The following is a 22,557-nucleotide window of genomic DNA, read 5'->3' as shown; positions in this document are numbered from 1 at the left end:
AGAGAAAGGTCATAAAAAGAGAATCAGGAAGCTATTGAAAATGCAAATGAAGTTTTCTAGAAACCTGGCTTTAGTGTGGGCTTAAAAATACTACCAAGTTATGATGACAAATAGAGTGCAAGCCTGCCTGGAACTTTTTCATTCCAATAAGCAGACCCATGTACAAGAACTCAAAAACCGATTGTGGATAAGCTCCTTTGCCCTTTAGGAAGTAGATTAGATGTCTTGTAAAGTACAACAGGTCACTCTTCTAGGACTAAGTACAACCCTGAATCCAGGCTTCCCACCTAACCTGTTATACTTTGCGCTTCTGTCGGTTTGATATTACTGGTGGACCACGTGAATCACGTCAGCCATAATTCCCAAGACTTTGTTAACTCGCTATTTACTAGGTACAGTGGCCTGTAAGTAAAGGTGAGGAGACTATTTCATCAGAAATACAAGCTCTCTTGATGGAGGTTATGAATTTATTTCAGTTTTGGTTGTAAGTTTTGTAGTGTATGAAACAGCTGTCCAAAATAATTCTGTAGAGGAGATTTTACAATGAGTTTCATGCATGAGAACAAACTCAAAACTAGAGCAAGCCACAGCCATAGGGCAAGAATGGAAGCTTTCAATGTCTGAAGTTTAACTGCTTTGGGAAGCAATCACATCTGTTGACTGGGGGTCACAGAAGGGTCCAAAGCGTCCATAGATGTCTTTAGCACGCACAGCAAAGTAATATTTGCTGCCAGACACAAACTGAGTAAGTGTGCATGCCATAGGCAGAGGAAGGGCTTTTACTTCCCCAATCTTTTTCCACTGAGAGGGTACAGTGGCACTTGGGTCCTCATGGTATGCATATAGGTGATAGCTATCCACACTTGCACAGCTCCGGTCCACTTCCAAAACACTCCAAGAAAGCACAATGCCATTTTGACTTTGCACTCGGGCTAGCTTCAGGTGTGGCTTCTGAGGCAAAGAATGGTTGGCAGCTTCAGGAGGCAATCGGGAGGGCTGCTGGGCCTCTGGCAGAGGGGCTGGATGTATAGGCCGCAATGGCTCCTAAAGGAAAGAGAAGTGGTGTTGTGAAGGTGGCAGAGAAGTTGCTTCATCATTTCAGAGACTACATGAATTTATCGCTCAATAGTTAAAAAATCATGCACTTTGTCAAGTGGTAAGGAATTCCAGAAAATGGAAGCAGCCACCAAAAACGCTGGCTTCAGAAGGAATGAAAACTAGGAGGGTTCTTACAGAACCAAATAGGTCATTGCAAAAGAAGGCTACACTAGTCTAAGCAATTTAAGCATTTTGAATTGTACTGTAAGCAAAATAGTAACATGTTTGTACAATTTGTCAGAAATGTCTACAGAATGAATAATTTGTGGCCCACATGTGGCTTCTAGATCTTTTTCTTATGCTCTCAGAAATAACCACATTTTCCTCTTTGCATGTGCACATGTCCTTAAATTTCCCCCTCAAACCCTAAAGAGGCTCTAACTCTGTCTACCCCAGTGATATCATCACCTATTTTTTTCTCCATTAAAGCTTTTTATAGTACTGTCCCCAATTAGTTTTAAAATATTAGTGATCCCTGCATAAAAACATTTGATCTTCTGTGTGGTTGCATCATCTTTTCTAAATACTCATTTTAATAAATAAATGTACTTACTAAATGTACTGGAGGAGGCCGATGATGTACTGTGAGTTGAGGTCCACTAGATCCTAAAGTTAACCCACTGTTTACAACATAAGCTGTTGTTTGAGGCACTCGCATGGTTACACCTATAAAAGACATTAGTATCAATGTATTTATGTCTTACTTTTTGGAAAGCTATTATAAACCATGCTATTTTAATAAGACACAGGTAATCCTTGACTTATGTCTACAATTAGAATTTGGTCATTAAAGCAGTTATTAAGCAAGATGCCCATGTAACTGCTTGCCTTTTTTTTAGAAATGTTTTACTGATATTTTACAATAACAATCTCTAGTGCCTAGTGTACAACATGTTGTCTTGGTACATAAATTTTGAAAAAACAATCAATAGTAGTTAATTAACAGTCAATAATTAATTTTTGTACTTCCATAATTAGTATATTAATTAATGGTATATTTCTTTGATCTTCCCTTCTCCCAATATCATTCTCCTTCTTCAACCTTAAACAAATATAATTCTTAATATTTTCAATACATAAATGGTTAAATATAAACATTTTGTTCATGTTTGTACAAATAATAACATCCATGTATGACATTATTTTATCAACTTGTGTTATCAACTTGTCTGATTAACTTTTATAAAAATCATCTTATTAGCTTACCATATATCCTATTTTCATAATTCTTATTTAAGCTTCATTTTTCCTTAATATTCAAACAATTTTATTAGTATAATTTTCTAATATTTATAATCTAAATATTCAGATTTTCCATTTAGATACACCATCCCAATATTTTCATATTTCACGCCTTATAAAAATACTATAATGCTTATCTTATGACATCTACTTATAACATCTTTTCTGATCAGTTTATATTTCAGTTATATTTGTAAGTTAATTTGTTAAATCACTATATAGCCTATTTTCAAAGTTCTTATTTAAGCTGAATTTCCCCTCAGTATTTCAGTCATTCCTTAATTGTAATTCTCTTCAACTTAATTTACCTTTAAATTTCAAGCTTTTAATTCACATACATCATCCCAATATTTTTACATTTTATATATTATAAAAAATACTATATTACTTATATCTCTTATCCCTCTTATTGTAAGGCCCCTTTGCATCCAAGGTTATCTGTTCTTTTAACCGTATTCAAACAAGTGTTTGCTCATGTAATACTCCATCTGGTGGGGTGAGTCAAAACTCTTCAATCTGTCTCTGGCCTTCTTCTTTTGCCAAGTAACTTTCCAAATTGATATATTCTGCTTGCTAGGAAGTTCTTGTATTTTTGTAAGTGTTGTTGGGAGTGGAGAAGACAGAATGCATATGCTTTTTGTCTCCCAAACTCTAATGGTTCTCCTGGCTGTTCTACAGTCCATTTTGTTAAGTCTTCTTTCTTATGCTCAGGTTTATTTTGACATTCTGATGAATAAAGTAACTTTTCCATTTTTGTTGTCTTGTACAAGTCTTGTAGGTTTTTTCCTGTTTGTGTTAAATTATAATTCTCTTCATTTGTAGTTTTGCTGATTAAGTCATTTTCTTCTAGTTTATGTTCTGTTATCTGATTTGTTTGTTCATTCTTTACCATCATTTTCTGTTTTTTGATTGTGGGTTTAGATTAGAAATGTGCTCATTTATGTCAACAAAGTTGGTTTTGATCTCCTGGTGGTTTAAAACTATTGTCATTTGTATCTGTCATAGCATTACATACATTTCCCCCTGGAAAGTATTTGTCTTGTCTTGAAATGTTGAATATCTTTGATATTCTAGGCTAGATCCTTCAGGAGTAAGTATTAAATGTGGTTTTCTGTCATTTTTTTTATAAGTATGCAATATTTATGTTGTCTCCTCCTTTCAAATAGTCCATCAGTGCCATAGTTTCTATAATTAGCCTTGTCAAACAAGCCAAAGTCAGAATCCAAACAGCCCAATTTTGTATAGTTCTTATACAAAACTATATATCTTTATATCTAGTTTTATAATCCACTGTATTTCTAATTGTCAAGGCATCACTAAATTCAGTATTTTATAACAGTTCTTTTATTCAGGGGTCAGTTGTCAACCAGTCAAAATTGCAGTTCTGTATATACAGTCCTTCCTGTAAATTCCCTCCTAAAAAATTAGCCCCGAGTCAAAGTTTTTCTTTTTCTGTAAACAATTCTTGAGTCAGAGTATTTCTTTTCCTTCAGACACTTTTTAATCTTATGGCTGGCCCAGTATGCATTCTTTCTTTGTTCCCATCAGCTGTCTTCTAGGGGTTATTAAAAGTTCAAGGGAACAGATTCTTTATTTCTGGGCATCTTGCCAATTTCTGAGTCAGTGTTGTTAATGTTCTATGCTCTAGTTCTCCACTAGGTGTCAATTGTTGTTTATTTTCCAGCTTTTTCAGACAAAAAATATTCATTATTATTTTTATAATTTCATCAAAACCCTTTAAAATATAATCTTAGCAGTTATTTTTTAATTTCTGGATTTTTAATTTCTGTAGTATTTTAACTTTGATTTCAGTATATATATTTTCCCCTTAAATATTAACTTGCCACTTCCTTCTATGAGGGAGTGGGGGTGTAGTCCCCTCCCTTCACTTTCGGAGGTTTTCTTACTTTGGGGATCTTTCCCAAGGACTTAGTTACAGAGTAGAGGAGAAAAGATTGAAATTCTCACCAGTTCCAAGCATGCTGTTCACTGTTATTCTGATTCGTACTCTTGGACTTTGGCTGCAAGTAGCTTGGGCTAGACACTAGTGTGCAGCTAGCCTTTCTCCTGTAAGGTTAGAGGGCTTCCCCTGGATCAATAACCTTCTATTATCATAGGGACACCCCTCTTTCTTCGTCACCTCTCCGGGGCAACTTCAGACCCATTTAGGGTCCCCTGGCAGGATGAAATCAGCCATGGGGTGCGGAGCTCCGCAATCCCACAGCCGCGCGCTACAGCGCAAAAAACAGAAATCTAACTGCTTTGGTTAATGACTGCATTCTGGCACTACTGGTTGTGGTCATTATGTGATCTAGAAATTCACTAATTATTTTTAAAGAAATCAGAAAAATCTATTTAAAAATCAAGTTGAGTTTATTTTTATTTATTTATTAAATTTATATGCCATCCGTTTCACTATCCAAAGAATGAAGTTGCAAAGTGATGTGCTGTTAACAAGTTTCTAACAACACAAAAATATATTCAATCTTTTTAATATTTTAAATATTTTTCATTGAAATATTTTTCATGTTAAATATTTATGAAATCAAATTTAATCATACATTTTCTTAGTAAACTATTGCACTGGAAATTAAAATTTTAAAAATTACTGCCTTAAAAACTGATATTTACATTTTGAAAATATTTTTATAACTATTTTGATTTTTATTAGCAATTGATAATTATAAGTTTCAGTTCACAGCTTATAAATGTATTTTTGAAAAAACTTGTTACCTGAATTTTGTGGGTTGATCTGCCTTAAACCAGAATTCGGCATAACAGTGGTTCTCACGGGATTCTGTCCTGATGGTGCAGGAAGAGAAGTGTAGACTACTTGATGGTTAGGAGCTCTTGGTACTGGGAGCCTAGCTGTAGCCTGAGTCACTGGGCGATGTGTTACATTCACAGTTGTCTGAGCTAAGAGATAGGCAAAATAATAATAAAAAACTTGTCCGTATGAAGACCAACACGTTAAAGAAATAGCAGCTGTGATTTCACATTGTTATGCAAATAATATCTTTAGCCCCATAAAGCAACATCTGCCTACCCTACGTCTAAACATCTTGCTGACTGCGTGACCAACCATAACAACAACATAGAAAACATACAGAGTCAAACAAGTTTAAAAACCCAATCAAATTAGTATTTTAGAACAGGATTTGTTGGTGTGGTTATTTCTACAGCAAGCTGCAGTCAACGTAATTAAAAAAATGCTGGTGATTCACAAGTTTCTAACAGTCATAAAATGGCTCCAATGTTATTTTTCCCTATAACTTGGGGGGGGGGGAATCAACAATTGAACTGTTAACTCTACTTGAAAACATTTGTTGCAACTTTCTGATTAAAGCTGATATTTCTAAGTTTTGATGGAAAATCTACCTCTTCATATATGGCTAGAGGTATACCTTCTACTTTCCCTTCAAATCTCTCAGTTCAATGAAGCAGCCCTGGAGGTAGAACACTTATCAGAAACAAGGCCAGCATGGCAGAAAGTAGATGAATTGTGTAAATGTACAACTAATCATTCAATGAACCACTAAAGAGACAAATTATCTGTTCACCTTTATTGTAATCTCGTAAATAACATCACTGTAACTATGTCTTGTGTTTTTCTGAATCTCATATGGTTTCATCAATTTTCCATGGTCCATAATCTAGGCCTTCTTCATGCATAAATTTCAGGCAATGTATAAAACTCGTCCAAAGTCTATCTCAACTAATTTATATAAAATCCCAATTCAGATTACCAAAAGATTTCTTTATGTCTAAAAAAATTAATACAACCTGTTTGTCATTGCATTGTTGTAAATATTAAGTTATATCTAAGATTCTTACATTATCCTTTACTTGTCCTTTAGGAAAAAGACAAAAGATTTTAGATTCATTCTTTCATCATCAATAATAATTAATCTTCAAACATCTTATAAAATCTACTTATTAAACCATCTGGTCCTGGCGCTTTAGCTATTTTAGTTTTTTTAATTGCTTTATCCCTTTTACTGTTTGTTTTGATGTTGGAACTGTTAAACAGACACATTAGACAAGATAACACAGTAAGAGGACTGCAAGTAAAGGCATATGTTACATGCTTTTGATGAAGACTTGGTTCTGATGTTATAATATCCACTGGAGGATATTGAATACGTAATGAGGAAGCTTAAAATATTTGGAGAATTGGCAGGGATGGAAATAAACAAAAGATGTAAATGTTGGTAAAGAATATGAAGATCAAAACAAACTGGAAAATAAAACTAGGTTTAAGATTGTGAAAAAGCTAGACACCTGGGAGTGACTCTAATAAAAATTCCATTTTGTATAAAAGTAACTATGTAAAAATATGGAATAAGATAAAGTAGATTTGCACAGGTGGACAAACTAGATTTGCCACTGATGGGAAGAATCTCTGTTATTAAAGGAAATGTTTTACCCAGAATGTTATTTCTGTTTCAGACTATACAGATTCTGATAAAAGATCTCTCATTTGAACAATGGCAGGTTATTTCCAAATTTATGTGGCAAAACAAGAATTAAACACAAGCTTTTAAAAGATGATGTCAGAATCCATTTATATCACATTCATAAATGCATGTTTCAAACATTATCCCCCCCCATGGATTCTGCCATCTCCCGAGGAAGGAGGAGCGCATGTAGATTCAGCCTGCCTTAGGTTATTTCAAAGACCAAGGGAACCTTTTGAACTGGGAGAACAAAAGGGAGGGTTAGAGAAGAAGGCATCTGGCCTGTGTCTTCTTTTAATTCTGAAGAGGAAGAAGGCAATAACCATAAAGATTTGAAGTTTCTTTTTTCCCACAAAAGGGATGACATGAAGTAAAATGATGGGGGCTGACCAAATGGGGTTGAGGGAAGGGGGGTTGAACTGGGAACCCTTTATAAAGTTTCAATTTGTAAAACAATACTAAGTCCTGTCTTGTATTTCCACAACCAAGCATGTCCTAGTAAAAATTCCTTTTGGACTAGAACTGACTCCAAGAGTTTTTGTTTTCCTAAGACGTGGATTGGGGTAGGTCTTGACAGATGGAAAAGAAAGAGGAGGTATTGCTTTGCCTGATCTTAGATCGTATTACAATGTGTATTGTTTGGTATGGCTGAAAGATTGGATAACATCAAAAAAAATGTTAGACCTTGAATATTTGATCTGAGATTTGGATGGCATGCTTATTTATGATACAATAAAGGTTAATCTAGGTTTTAAGAATCAATTTATTAGGATGTCCCCCAAATGACATGTTGAGGGGTGGGTGGGGGGTGGCAATGTTTTTCCTGTTGACAACAGCTGATTTTTGCCACCAAAGCGAGTTCTTTGGCAGCCAGCTCTCTAGATCTGAATGGGAAAAACTAGGGACGACCCAACATTTCAAGAGCCAACTGGACTTCCTTTGTTTTTCCTTGAGGATGTTTCGCTTCTCATCCAAGAAGAACTGAAGAAGCTTCTTGGATGAGAAGCAAAACATCTTCAAGGAAAGGCAAAGAAAGTCCAGTTACCTCTTGAAAAAGCACCTTTGGGACAACCATAAAGGGTAGGGGTTTTAATATGTTTTAATACTGTTTTAAACTGGGCTAAATATTTAATCGTTTTTTAACTTTTGTATTCCGCTTTTTTATATTTATTGCCCTGTACACCGCCCTGAGTCCTTTGGGAGAAGGGTGGTATAAAATATTGATAAATAAAATAAATAATAAATAAATAATAAACATGACCTTGAGGATTGCATTTCTCTGTAGAAGCAGTCAGATAGTCAGGTCTTCATATTTCCTCTCAGCTCTAAGCACACCAGGGTTTTAATTGTATTTGAATTTTCTTTTATCTTCATTTTTCTTTTATTTATTTATTATTTATTTTTATTTTATTAGACTTATATACCGCCCTTCTCCCGTAGGACTCAGGGTGGTTCACAAGGTTTTTTAAAAAAACAATACAAGAAATTACAAAAATTAAAAACAATTAAAATAATTACACTAACCTTGAACTAAAAACCCCAATTACAATTAAAATACTATTAAAACCCCAGTTAATACTCTCAGTCCAGGCCAGAAAGCTCGAAGTCCTGGCAGAATGAGCGAAGGTCAGGGGCAGTCCTAAGCTCTACAGGCAGCTGGTTCCAAAGGGCTGGCGCACCCACAGAGAAGGCCCGCCCCCTGGGTATTAAAAGTTAATTGATTGAAGGCTGATTTACCTTAACTCCTTGCTGGATTTTAATGTGAATTCTTTAATGTTTTTTCACCTACAAGTTCAAATTGAAAACCTTAGTAAAAAGTTTCATAAAATAACAAGGGTTTTAAACCAACCCTAAATCAGACAGAAGCGATAGTAGCCAACCCAAACTCACAACTGCATGGATTGGAATGTAAATTGCTACTAGCAGGATTTAAAGGAGAAGGAACTTGGTTTGCATACTGCAGGTTTTCTGAAGAAGGCTTAAGGGGATATGGATTCTACAGATTTGGAGTTAACAGAAATCGATGAGTGATGAATTGGACTGCAAACGTTATGGATGCAGCCTTTATAGCCAAATAGAACATTCCCCAACATGAAGTAGTGCTACCTTTGCTGGGAGAGACAATGAATCAATGATAGGCTGCTTCATTTGGGACCGGTGGTCATGGTAATAGCTCCTCCCCATATACAATTAGGTAACCATGTGGAGCAGGTGAAGTTTTATGTGGTTACTATGCCCCACTTTTCATTGGTATTCGGGCTGGAATGGCTGCAGGTGCATGATCTGCACACTTCATGTGGTCACCTGTGGTGACTGATTTTATAAGCCCCAAATGTACTGGGCATACACTACATGCTTGCACTATGGAAAAACAAGGTGCAGAGCCCTTGGACTTCCCATTGGAGATTACTTTATTACAGCCAAAGGCCACACATAAATCAAACATCCAAATAAAACAAAACTAAACAAAACCATCACAAGAGGACATAACAATACATCACAATCCATGATGTAATCAATGGGCGACCAAGGTCTGGCTAGGTTTATAGGCAGTATATCAAAAACAAGCTATCTTCAGAAAACTGAATCATACTGACCTGACAATAAAAATACAATGAGTTCATTTTGCTGGAACCTGAAGACCTGGCTCTTCGAGCTCCCCGGCCCAGGCTGAGAGTTTTTAGTTTTAATTGGGGTTTTATTCTCAGGGATTAAATTTGTTTTTAATTTTTGTATCACTGTTTTAAGTACCCTGTAAACCGCCCTGAGTCCTTCGGGAAAGGGCGGTATATAAATCCAATAAAATAAATAAATAAAATAAATAGTCTAAAACTGGATAAAACACATAATAAAATCAATTATAAAAGGTTATTGAAAAGACCTACAATGACGATGTTTCTGGCAAATTCCCAATGCTGCTGCACAGAATCTGGCCACCTGCGCCGTGATCTCTGCCTGCTCATCCTTAAGCAGCCATTGGAGATAAATATTTTCCGAACGACCAGGATGCCTATCAATAATGGGGAGGACATAGTTTTTCCAGATGGTGTTGTAGAAGCATTGAAGGAGTGTATGTCCAATGGTCTCCACCTCTTCTGAGCCACAGGGGCAGTCTTTCAGACAGTGGTGTCTTGTTGTACTTGCTGTACAGGACGGCCGATAGAAACGCATATCACCGTGCAAACGAGAATGCTTCCCATTGGTTTACTGACCCCAACTGACTAAGATACCTGGCAGGTGTAACCACGTATCTAATAGAGTCTGGAGCCAGAAACAGCAGAGCTATACCAAAGTCCGCTTGCCTCTCGATGTCCTCTACCCTTTGACGCAAGGTTTGTTTTGCTTGGTCGTAGTCCAATTTGAGAATTGAAGCGGATGAAAAGCCTAGTTTGGCAAGGTTGGACTTGACTGCCTTGATCCATGAAAATTTATCTTGTAGAATTAATGGAGCAAGGCCTTGCGGAAAGCAATTAAGCCTTAGCCAGCTGTTTAAGGAAGCTATACAGATTATTGCTTTGACTTTTATCAATCCTATCTCCAGGCCCATTGGAGATTGTAGATTGCATGGATGTGCTTGGAGAAAAGGAAGCCGATCAGCTCCCCCCATTGCCCATATGATTGTCCCACTGAGCTGATTCCCAACGCTAAATTGCAGGTGGGACATATTTATTTCCTGTCCAAGCTGGAGATGGCTGCTCTTCAAGATTTCATTGCTAAGAATTTGTGGAAGAGATTTATTAGATCCTTAATGCTGCCATTAGCCACACTGGTGCTATTTGTGAAAAAGAAATCTGAGGGATTGAGACTCTGTTGCGATTATTGGAAGCTTAATGACATCATGATCCAAAACCGTCATCCCTTGCCCCTAATTTTGGAGTTATTGGAGAAGTTGTGTCAGGCCAAGATCTTTATGAAATTGGACCTGAGAGGAGCCTACCATTTAGTGCAAATCTGCAAGGAGGATGAATGGAAAATGGCTTTCTGGACATGTGACTATTTTGAGTACATGATCATTCAGACTCACCAATGCCCCTGGGGTCTCATGCACTTTACGCATGATGTGTTCCAGACCTACTGGACCAATTTGCAGTTATATACCTTGATGATATTTTGGTCTACCCCACTGCGAAAGGAGCATTGGGACCATGTGCACTTTGTGCTGCAGCATCTCTGGGAACACCAGCTTTTCACAAATAACGAGAAATGCCAATTTGCATAAGCCACAATTGACTTTCTGTGTCATCAGATCTCTCCTGAGGATGTTGACATGGTCCACGAGGAAGTCAAGACACTACATGCCTGGCAACCTCCACATCGACTCAAAGATGTTCAATGCCTCCTCGGCCTTGCCAATTACTACTGAGCCTTCATTTCTCACTTTGCCCCAATCCAACCTCTTTTTAAAAAGGACCATGTTTATGTGGGGTAAAGCTGAACAGGACACTTTTGACAACCTAAAGGTTGCATTTGCATCAGAACCTATCCTCAGACACTCTGACCCCATTTAGCATTTTGTTGTTGAGACCGAAGCATCAGATGTTGTGGTGAGGGTGGTATTGCTGCAAGCTGCTGCACCATATAGAACTTTATTTCCTTGTTTCTATTACTCCCACAAATTAAATTCAGCAGAGAAGCATTGCCATCTGGGATAAAGAGCTTCTGATGATGAAGCTAGCACAGGGATGTCGAACTCAATTTCATTGAGGGCCGCATCAGCATTGCGGTTGCCCTCAGGGGGCCGGGTGGGTGTGGTCAGGGTGGGCGTGGCCTACTGGGTAGGCGTGGCAAGAGTGCATATGGCCTACTGGGTGGGCATGGCCAGCTCTACATCGTTCGCATCAAGGGTGCCTATGGGGGCATGGGCAGGAATGGGACAGATCTGAGGGTCTCTGGCAGAAGGAGGGTCTCTGGGCCAGGGCCAAGGCAGTGGAGGCCGTTCCCTCACTGTTTCCAAGATGGCTTCATGGGCCACAAGAAACCACTTCGCGGGCCACATCTGGCCCTCGGGCCTTGTGTTTGACATGTCTGAGCTAGCATTTGAAATGTGGAAACATCATCTAGAAGGAACTCAGCATCAGATTGAAGTCTGAATAGAGCATAGAAACCTGGAACATTTAAAGACAGCACAGAAGCTTAATCAATAATGGTCACTGTTCTTCGCCTGTTTTAACTTTAAGGTGACTTATATTCCGAGTGGGCGCAATCAGCAAACAGACAGGATCTCAAAAACCTGAATACACTTGTGCGGGGGATAAGCTCTTGTCTCTGGAAGTGCCATAATGTGGAAGGATATATGGTTTCTTGTGTGGAGTGTCCACAAGCCAAAAACACCCCTCAGAGACCCTGATGACAGAATGACAGAATGATCTCAGTTCGAATCCAAGGCAAACTATTCAATATCACAGTAGTCCAAGTCTATGCCCCAACCACCAGTGCTGAAGAGGATGAAATTGACCGGTTCTATGAAGCCCTACAGCACCTTATAGAACTAACACCAAAAAATGATGTCCTTATCATCATAGGAGATTGGAATGCTAAAGTAGGAAGCCAAAAGATAACTGGAATAACAGGCAAGTTTGGCCTTGGAGTACAAAATGAAGCAGGGCACAGGCTGATAGAATTTTGTCAAGAGAATACGATGGTCATAGCAAACACTCTTTTCCAACAACCCAAGAGACGGCTTTACACATGGACATCACCAGACGGTCAACACAGAAATCAGATTGACTATATGCTCTGCAGCCAAAGATGGAGAAGCTCTATACAGTCAGTAAAAACAAGACCAGGAGCTGACTGTGGCTCAGACCATGAGCTTCTTGTTGCAAAGTTTAGGCTTAAATTAAAGAAAGTAGGGAAAAGCGCTAGGCCAGTCAGGTATGAATTAAATCATATCCTTGTTGAATATACAGTAGAGATGACAAATAGATTTAAGGAATTAGATCTGATAGACAGAGTGCCTGAAGAACTATGGATAGAGGTTCGCAACATTGTACAACATGTAGCAACCAAAACCATCCCAAAGAAAAAGAAATGCAAGAAAGCAAAATGGCTGTCTGAGGAAGCTTTGCAAATAGCTGAGGAAAGGAGGGAAGCGAAAGGCAAGGGAGAAAAAGAAAGATATGCCCAATTAAATGCAGAATTCCAAAGAATAGCTAGAAGAGATAAGAATGCCTTCTTAAATGAACAATGCAAAGAAATAGAAGAAAACAATAGAATAGAGAGAACCAGAGATCTTTTCAAGAAAATTGGAGAGATGAAGGGAACGTTTAATGCAAAAATGGGCATGATAAAGGACCAAAATGGCAGGGACCTAACAGAGGCAGAAGAGATTAAGAAGAGGTGGCAAAATTACACAGAAGAACTATACAAGAATGAGCTTAATGTCCCTGATAATCACAATGAGTTGGTCACTGACTTCGAGCCAGACATCCTAGAATGTGAAGTGAAGTGGGCCTTAGAAAAGCTGAGCAACAACAAAGCTAGTGGAGGTGACAGTATTCCAGCTGAGCTATTCAAAATCTTAAAAGACGATGCAGTAAAAGTGCTACACTCAATTTGCCAGCAAATTTGGAAAACTCAACAGTGGCCACAGTATTGGAAAAGATCAGTTTACATTCCAATTCCAAAGAAAGGCAGTGCCAAAGAATGTTCAAACTACCGCACCATTGCACTCATTTCTCATGCTAGTAAAGTTATGCTTAAAATTCTACAAACTAGACTCCAGCAGTATATGGATCGAGAACTACCAGAAGTACAGGCAGGATTTCGAAGAGGCAGAGGAACTAGAGATCAAATTGCTAACATACGCTGGATCATGGAGAAAGCTAGAGAGTTCCAGAAAAACATCTACTTCTGCTTCATTGACTATGCTAAAGCCTTTGATTGTGTGGATCATAACAAACTGTGGCAAGTCCTTAAAGAGCTGGGAATACCAGACCATCTTATTTGTCTCTTGAGAAACCTATATGTGGGCCAAGAAGCAACAGTGAGAACTGGACACGGAACCACTGATTGGTTCAAAATTGGGAAAGGAGTCCGGCAAGACTGTATACTGTCGCCTTGCCTATTTAACTTATATGCAGAGCACATCATGAGAAAGGCAGGGCTAGATGAATCAAAAGTTGGAATTAAGATTGCCGGAAGAAACATCAACAACCTAAGATATGCAGATGATACCACTCTAATGGCAGAAAGTGAAGAGGAACTAAAGAGCCTCTTGTTGCAAGTGAAGAAGGAGAGTGCAAAAGTTGGCTTGAAACTAAACATTAAGAAAACCAAGATCATGGCATCTGGCCCTCTCAATTCCTGGCAAATAGATGGGGAAGAAATGGAGGTAGTGACAGATTTTATTTTCCTGGGCTCCAAGATCACTGCAGATGGGGACTGTAGCCAAGAAATTAAAAGACGCTTGCTCCTGGGGAGGAAAGCCATGGCAAATCTAGACAGCACACTAAAAAGCAGAGTCATCACCCTGTCAACAAAAGTGCGTATAGTCAAGGCTATGGTCTTCCCAGTTGCAAAGTATGGCAATGAAAGCTGGACCATAAGAAAGGCTGAGCGCCAAAGAATTGAAGCCTTTGAACTATGGTGTTGGAGAAGACTCCTGCGAATCCCTTGGACTGCAAGGTGATCAAACCGGTCAGTCCTAGAGGAGATCAACCCTGACTGCTCTTTAGAAGGCCAGATCCTGAAGCTAAAACTCAAATACTTTGGCCACCTGATGAGAAGGAAGGACTCACTGGAGAAGAGCCTAATGCTGGGAAAGATTGAGGGCAATAGAAGAAGGGGACAACAGAGAATGAGGTGGCTGGATGGAGTCACTGAAGCAGTAGGTGTGAACTTAAATGGACTCCAGAAGATGGTAGAGGACAGGAAGGCCTGGAGAAACATTGTCCATAGGGTCGCGATGGGTCGGACACGACTTTGCAACTAACAACAACAACAGAGACCCTAGGGCAGTTTGGCTGGATTTTATTACAAATTTACTGGATTCCAAGAGAGCCATAATGTCTTGATATTAGTCAATATACTGACCAAAATAGCCCATTTCATCCCGTGTCAAACTTGTGACATCAGAAACCAAGCAACCGTTCATTTGACACTATTTTGATTACATGGGTTACCTAGGTCATGACAGATTGTGTGGTTCACTTTATAGCCCCATTCTGGGAGTGGCTGCTCTAGAAGTTGGAACTCCAGGTTTACCTTTCTTCTGCCCATCATCCAGAGAAGGATGGATGCACAGAATGGATCCATGGCATCCTGGAACAATACCTCTATTGTTTTGTAAACTTACAGCAAGACAACTGCCCGGACTTGTTGGCGGTGAATTTTGCTTATAACAACTTTCAGCATGCTTCAACCCAGATGATACCCTTCCTGGTGAATGACAGATCCATCTGTGTCTTTTTCCTTTAGCGATGTTGGACTCTCCTGTACCTGCTGTGAATAGTTTCCTCTAGGAGTTGACAACTTTGCACCAAGTTAAACAAGGTGAATGAGGACTACAAATAGTCTGCTGACCACCATCATAGGGCTATACCACCTTTGGCCCTGAAGACTTTTCCAGGGAAGATGCTGAGAATGTCCATGCTCCTCACTTAATCAATCAATACTACACCAAGTACCCATAGCAACTGGATCCACAGTGAGCCAGGGAGGAGGGCCATGCAGGGGGGATAATGTTATGTTCCCACCCGAGACTGGCTCTGATGAGAATGAGCCAGAGCCAGGACCATCAGAAAGGGGTGATGTGAGGCTTCCAGAGATGTGGAGCACACTTCGCTGACAGGGAGGCAGTCCTGGTTAAAGTCAAGGAGTGGGATGAGCTTTTGACCAGATGAACAGCCACCTGTGCAAGCAGAAGAACAAAAGATTGGCAAAGCACAGTGGCAAATTGACTGATGAGGAACAGCTGCCACTCCACCCGATCTGCTGACAAGGAGAGCTGAACTCCAAGAGGCACAGTGGAGGGTCATTGAGGCTACTTGTGAGAAAGCAACCTTGCTCTTAAGAAGAAACACCGGCCACGGATGACTTAAGAAACAACTGTTTGCAATTTATTTCATATGTGCTCTTGACTTTCTCTTGCCTTAAACCTCTTGGCTTCAACTGACTTCGTGCCTTGACTCTTTGAACTCCGTGATGATTTCCTCATACCTCAAACCTATTGACTTACGACTGGAAATCCAGCACAATTATGGTCTTAAGTCAAAGACTAGCTGTAATGGAAACTGAATAGCCCCTCTGTTACTAAGTTTGTTAGGACCAGGACTCTTTGATTTTCTTGTTGTCTATCTTCTGAAGAAGTGGGGAGGCTGTTTCTTGCTTCACTGATACAGAAGTGTGCAGATGTTTTACACTATTGTGCAAACTGTCTTAGTCTTTGAGAAGCTCATTACATTTTAAGACAAACTGTATATAATCAGATATTTGATTCACTGGGGCAACTGGAAATTGTTTCTGAGGCTGATCCCATTAATGATACCTATGCTTAGATTGTCCCATGGTAAATGTCTAAGCACTAGAGGCCCTATAAATCTATCTTGACCTTTTTTGCTTTTTTTATGGTGTAAGTTACAGTGGTGCTTTGAAATCATTAAGGGGTTTGTTGTTATATTTTCTCTGAAGTGGAGAATATTAATTCCACAGTCATAATGGCAAGCAGGAAAATTGAGGAGGGTGATCATCCCCATTTCTGTAAAAGAAGTCAAAATGCAGATGAGACAAATTTGTCGGGTAACCTCAGTCTATCCTAACCTCTGGCAGTGTACAGATTTTTTACAGCATAACCATTTCCAAGACAGAAAAAGCAAAAAGAATGTACACCTTTCAGAAGTAGGGCTTTGGAAATGACAGGCAACAGCTACGGTGGGAAAAGCAATATAACAGCTTGCTGGACCTCCATAATAAACTGGCATGTATATTTTTTTAAAGATTATACAACAATGGAAAAGATGAAGAAATAAACTGCAAGGTTTAAAGGATAATGCCCTGTACACTGCCCTGAGTCATTCGGGAGAAGGGCGGTATAGAAATTCAATCAATCAATCAATCAATCAATCAATCAATCAATAATGGAGCAGGTGAGTTATTTCCAAGTATACAATTCCTTCCAAAAGCAGTTTAAAAAGTTAAAAAAGTTAAAGACAAAATGACCTAAGTCATAGACATATTCAATGGGACCAATGTCTCTCACACAATCTCTGCTACCAAAGATTCTGATGAATTTCTATGCAGGTAAAACCCCCATAAATGACACACGTAGAAACCACAATGAAGCGTCCTCTCTATATAGATTCCCAAGATTGTTTACAAAAGATTACAACCCCCTAAATCCTGCTCAGGTGATACATCCGGACATAGAACTGAATATACAAACAGAAGTGAGCAGCTGCCTCTCTCTCCAAGTTACAACTGACATTTCAGCAAAGAGCCATAGGTACAGCATATCTGTCTGCAGCTGGTTAAGTTTTACATACATGTGAAGGTTCTTAAATGACCTGGAAACACTATTCATTAAAAGAACTAGAACAATTTACTGCTTTGAAATTTATTTTTCTATAATGAACTATTAGTCACTTAAAATCAACGCAAGCATGTACTGACAGCTATAAATAAAGATAAAGGTTCTGAATGTTAGAGATGCTATTCACACTGCCCAAAGTAAAATCAATAAAGACTCATCTGCCAGCATTGGTGAATTCTTAACAAATCAAATATGACCATTTCCCCTCCCCCCCTTTCAACAAAGGTGCTCAACAGAAAGCTTTTAAAACATTTTTAAAAAATTACCTGTGGGGAGAACATGTATGGTGGCTTGTGACAGGCCACTTGCTGGCACTCCAGCTTGTTGGAGAGGGGTTGTCTGTACTGGATGTAAGGGACGAGCAACAGATGGGGCTGATAGGCCCATTCCAGAATTGTTAGATTGGTTCTGGTTCTGCTTCTTGCCATCTGTTAGGAATACAAAGCCAATACAGAAAAAGAATCTGGAAAAATATCTAGTATTATTCTACTGCAAGTAGTTTTCTGGAGAACATTTGCTATTCACCTTCCTTTAAAAAAAATCTAAACAAGGATAAAGACATATATTCTTTCTTATTATTCTGCAAAGTTTGTTGGCCTCCATCTTCAATCTTTTATGCCAAAACATTCTCTCGTACTATGAATGATAACTGGGATCAGTCAGGGTTCTCTGACATAACTACAGTATTGCTATTCATATTAGATAACATTATTAATTGGTAAGAATAGAAAAAAGGAGAAATTTGCCAGATGAACAGTATTATGTCCCTTTTTAGTGAAAACTGTTGAGAAGAAGCTCCAAAAGGATCCTGAAAGAGATGAATTATCTAGACCTAATTCAGTTAAGCTTCAGGCTATGTTTCAGTACAGATTCAGCACTGGTCACATTTGCAAATGATCTGTGACACATCCAGGATAGAGGCAGTACATTTATTGTGCTCCTTGATATCTCAGTTGATTCTGATGTCATCAATTATGGTATTCTTATGGATTAGCTGCAAAATTTGGGAGCAGGTGGCACCATTGTGTGGTGTTTCCCCTCCTCTCTTTGTGGCCAGCTTCAATTAGTGCCAGTAGGCTAGGGTGAGAGATCAAGTGCACAATGCCTCACTTGTGAAGGCTTCACACCCATTTGCACTACTCAGGTGACCCTGACGACACAGATAAGCCTCCATGGGCATCAACGACTCGCTAAAAGAATGCAAACGACCAGCCATCTGCAAGAAGTGTAAATCGTTCCATTTCCCACCATCCAGTCAGAGCTGAAGAAGCTTCTTAGATGAGAAGCAAAACATCTTCAAAGAAAAACAAGAAAGTCTAGTTACCTTGTGAAAAAGCACCTTTGGGGCCTTGCTTGTGGGTTACTGCAAGGCTCAATGATATTACTCCTTATTAACATTACATGAATCCACTAGGTGAGGTCATCTATCTGTTCAGTGATTAATATCTCAACTATAACACAACCTGAAGCCAACAAAGTGATGCTGTCAAAGTCATCTCTCAGTATCTGGAGACTATGTAAATCTGGATGAGGAAGAATAGACCCAGGCTCAATCAGCACAAGAACAAATGGCTGCAGATATTTGGGTGGTCTGGGGATTTTCTATTTTTGGCTTTGAAGGAGTTGCATTTCCCCATTCAAGACTGATGTGCAGTTTGGGGACCATCTTTGGACTTACAGACCCTGCTTGAAGAATAGATGGCAACTGTGGGCAAGATGGACTTTGCACAGTTGTCTTCAGAATGCTAGTTGTGCACGTTCCTGGAACAGAAAGCCCTAGACAGTTGCTTACCTCGTTTAGACAGTCATTTGGTTAACTCTTATGATTTGATTACTGTAATGTTATCTATATGGAGCTGCCCTTGAAAACTTCTTGGAAGCTACAGCTGGTCCAGAATTCACTGGCATAAGCAACGAGGGGCATTCCTCATTATGTCTGTGTGACATTGCTCTGTAAAGTGTGCTAGTTAGTTGTTGGCTTCTAAGTGTGATTCAAGGTACTGGTTATCTTGTATTAAGCCCTTTGCATGTACAGGTGGTCCTGAACTTACGACCACAACTGAATCCAAAATTTCTGTTGCTAAGTGAGACATTTGTTAAGTGAATGTTGCCCCATGTTATGATTCTCTTGCCACAGTTGTTAAGTGAAGTGCTGCAGTTAAGTTAGTAACATGATTGTTAAGTGCATTTTCTTTAATATTATAACGAATAGAGTCCACTATTTCCCATGGCAGAGTGTTGTTGAAAAGCTCTTGTATTTTCTGACGTCCATTTTTCTGATGTCTAATCAAAATTTAATTTTTTGTAATTAAAACCCATTGTTGCTTTCATGTCTTTTCAACAACCATCTTTACAAAATAGCCCTTCAGATACTTGCTGATAGTTACATCTTCCTTTCTCTTCTCCAGCCTTACAACTTCTCCATTTAACTTTTTCCTTCCAGGGTCTATAATGATTTGACTGTTCTTCTTGGTATATGTTCTAGTGTGTCAATGCCTTCCTTAATGTTCATCTGGTATTGGATGTAACTATTCCAGATCCAAGCTAACCAACACACAACAAAACCCATAACTTCTCTTGAACTTGAAATTATTTTTTTAATGCAGGATTGCATTTGAATGTTTTGTAGCTACACAATACTGGCTCCATCTTCAACCTGTAATTCACCAAACACTCAAATGCTTTTTGCATCTATTGCTACTCAATGCGCCCTTCCATCCTATTTTTACATCTTTGATTTTTTTCCTACGCAAATGTAGGATTTTGCACTTGTTTCTATTAAAATTCATATTTCTAAGTTTCCATCTTTTGTTCTAGTTTGTCAAGATCCTCCCCAACACTGAAAATGTCATCTATATTATATACTACTTTCCTTATGTTTGTGCTGTTCGCAAAATCTTTTCTAAGCACTTCATACATTTATGAACATGCTGGTGCTTCACGTTATAGTTCCATCTAACTTGATGCAGATTGATACGCACTTCTTAGATATAACTGTTCAACCATCCCTGCATCCATCTAATAGTAGCATAATCCTGTTAATCCTTTGTTACCTTCTCCACTAGAATTTCAAGGGACACTTTGTTGAATGCTTTGCTAAAGTCAAAGTAAACTATGTCCATTGAATTTCTGAACTGGTCACTATTAAAAATGGTGCTTAGGTTGACTCAGAATGGTTTATTTTTGATAAACCCATACTGCATTTCACCAAACAATGTATTCTTTCTTAAATGCCCATAAATCAACTGCTTAATAATTTGTTCAAGGATATGCCTAAAAATAACATCTAGCTGACCAGTCTGTAGTTTCCTGGGCTTTCTCTCTCTCTCTCTCTGAAGATAGCAACAAAAATTGCCATACTACATTTTTTTGGTGTTATATTTGTTCTCCATGATTTTTTAAAGATAACAAGAAAAAACTTCCACAAGCTTCATCAAGATTCTTGGATTTAACTTGGTCTTGTTTGTTCATGATAGCCAGGTGCTCCCTACCTTTTCTTTCTTATATTGCGTTGCCACTCCTTCCTTTTGTCTATTGGTCAAGTCATAGAAAGACAGGCAGTATGGCAGATACTCATGTTTAGTACTTTGAAGCTCAACATCCAAATCTTAAATTGTGTCTAGTAAGCAATTAGTGGCTGGACTTTGTAGAGGCATTATATCATCCCCATATCTTACACTGCTGAAAAGTCTGGCTACTTTATATTTTGTATCAACTTCCAACTTCTGCCATTTTTCAAGAGTAAACTATGTAATAACATTGCAGTAGTAAAAAATGGATCTGTCCCAATTCATTTTCTAGAATTACACTAAATAATTAAAATGTAACTCACATCTTATATCGATGCATACTTTAAAAAAATCTTTTAATCTTTTACAGAGATAGCCCAAATAGATAGCCATGTTGGTTTATCATAGCACTGATAGCAAATGTGTTTAATAATACCTGAGAAACAAATTTATGAAGGCATAAACATTCATGAGCTGCAGTAATCATGCATTATGAGCTACCATGAAAATGTAAAACTCTGTTTTGAATAACGCCTTGTAGTAAAATCATTTTAATAAACAAATGTTTATTTTTGATTTTAATAACTTCTGAAATTAATATGTTGCAACATAGCTTATTCTTACTTCCAGTAACCAAATCTTATCTTTGGTCAGGTATATCCTTTCAGTTACCTTGAGAAGAACCATCATCTTCATCATCTAGTGTGAGATCAATTACTCCAGCTGCAGTACCTCCTGTAACCTTGCCAGTCTGGAAAATGAAAAAATCAAGGAAAGAAACAAAAAATTACCCACACCCATTATTTGTAATGGTTTTCAATTTCATTTTAAGAGTGTTAAAAATGACATAAACTATTCCCACAGAGATCCATGGGATTTCAATTATTCTTTACTGAAATGTACAATTAGTTTTAATAGCGCTAACTCTAATACAACTAATGTGATGCAACATAACAAGATAAAAAAGATAAAAAAACTGGATTAAGACTGAATACCTGCAATATTAAGTTCTAGAATGCCTTAAAGAAATGCCTATTAAGAACTAGAAAGCCTTGCAAAAGCCGTGATTAATAGTGACATATTTCTAAACAGTAGAAACATAGAAGAGAGCAGCCAATTTAACGTTTGTATTCCAGAATACTCCACCTTATGTTTTTTTGTACTATGATGTTTGAATTAAATTTAGGATGACCATAGAGTTATAAAATTACCTGGTTTATTACAACTAAAACACCACGATTTGGTTTGTGGGTTCAAATTTAAAAAATCAAGAAACAGTAACAAATATTTATGTTCATAATACTGTGAGAAGTTTTTTTAGAAAAAAATGCTAAAATACTCTATACATTTTAATACATAAAACAGCAGATACCCATAGAAAATGAAAATACTTTTCTACAATTATAATGCACGTAATCATTTTGAAAAAAGTACAGTCATATGCTTATAATAATGAAAAAGATTTTAGGAACAGGAAACTGCACATTTCTTTTTATAATCATTCTTAGAAATCTAAACATTCAGTTATATGTTATATACTAAGTTAATCTTCTCAATAATTATCTAGTTTAAATTTAAGAATAGCTCCTGTCACTATCAAAATGACTCAGAATTCAAATTCAATACTACAATTTCTACCAAATGCATTCTTAGTATAATTCAAAGTAAACAATGAATGAAATTTTCAACAATTTTTACTTGCCACACATAAGAAAATTACTTG

The 22,557-nt window shown here is 38.0% G+C and overlaps 1 protein-coding gene across 4 annotated transcripts in view; it reads right to left on the bottom strand.

Annotated features, from left to right (window-relative positions):
- Positions 1 to 449: 449 nt before the first annotated feature.
- ATF7IP (activating transcription factor 7 interacting protein) overlaps positions 450 to 22,557 on the bottom strand; it is a 127,196-nt gene continuing 105,088 nt past the window's right edge. For all 4 annotated transcript variants that reach the window (XM_083366737.1, XM_083366740.1, XM_083366739.1 and 1 more), the window contains exons 11-15: positions 21,507 to 21,585; positions 17,592 to 17,753; positions 5,074 to 5,256; positions 1,652 to 1,764; positions 450 to 1,044 (exon numbers count right to left, since the gene is read on the bottom strand). In XM_083366737.1, coding sequence (XP_083222863.1) covers positions 628 to 1,044; positions 1,652 to 1,764; positions 5,074 to 5,256; positions 17,592 to 17,753; positions 21,507 to 21,585 — 954 coding nt within the window. In that variant the 3' untranslated portion in view covers positions 450 to 627. The remainder of the gene's footprint in view (positions 1,045 to 1,651; positions 1,765 to 5,073; positions 5,257 to 17,591; positions 17,754 to 21,506; positions 21,586 to 22,557) is intronic.

This window comes from Vipera ursinii, assembly GCF_947247035.1.
Source record: "Vipera ursinii genome assembly, chromosome: 6".
Taxonomy (NCBI): Eukaryota; Metazoa; Chordata; class Lepidosauria; order Squamata; family Viperidae; genus Vipera; species Vipera ursinii.
Note: the sequence above shows the minus strand (reverse complement) of the source record. Positions and strands in the feature narration are given on the sequence as shown.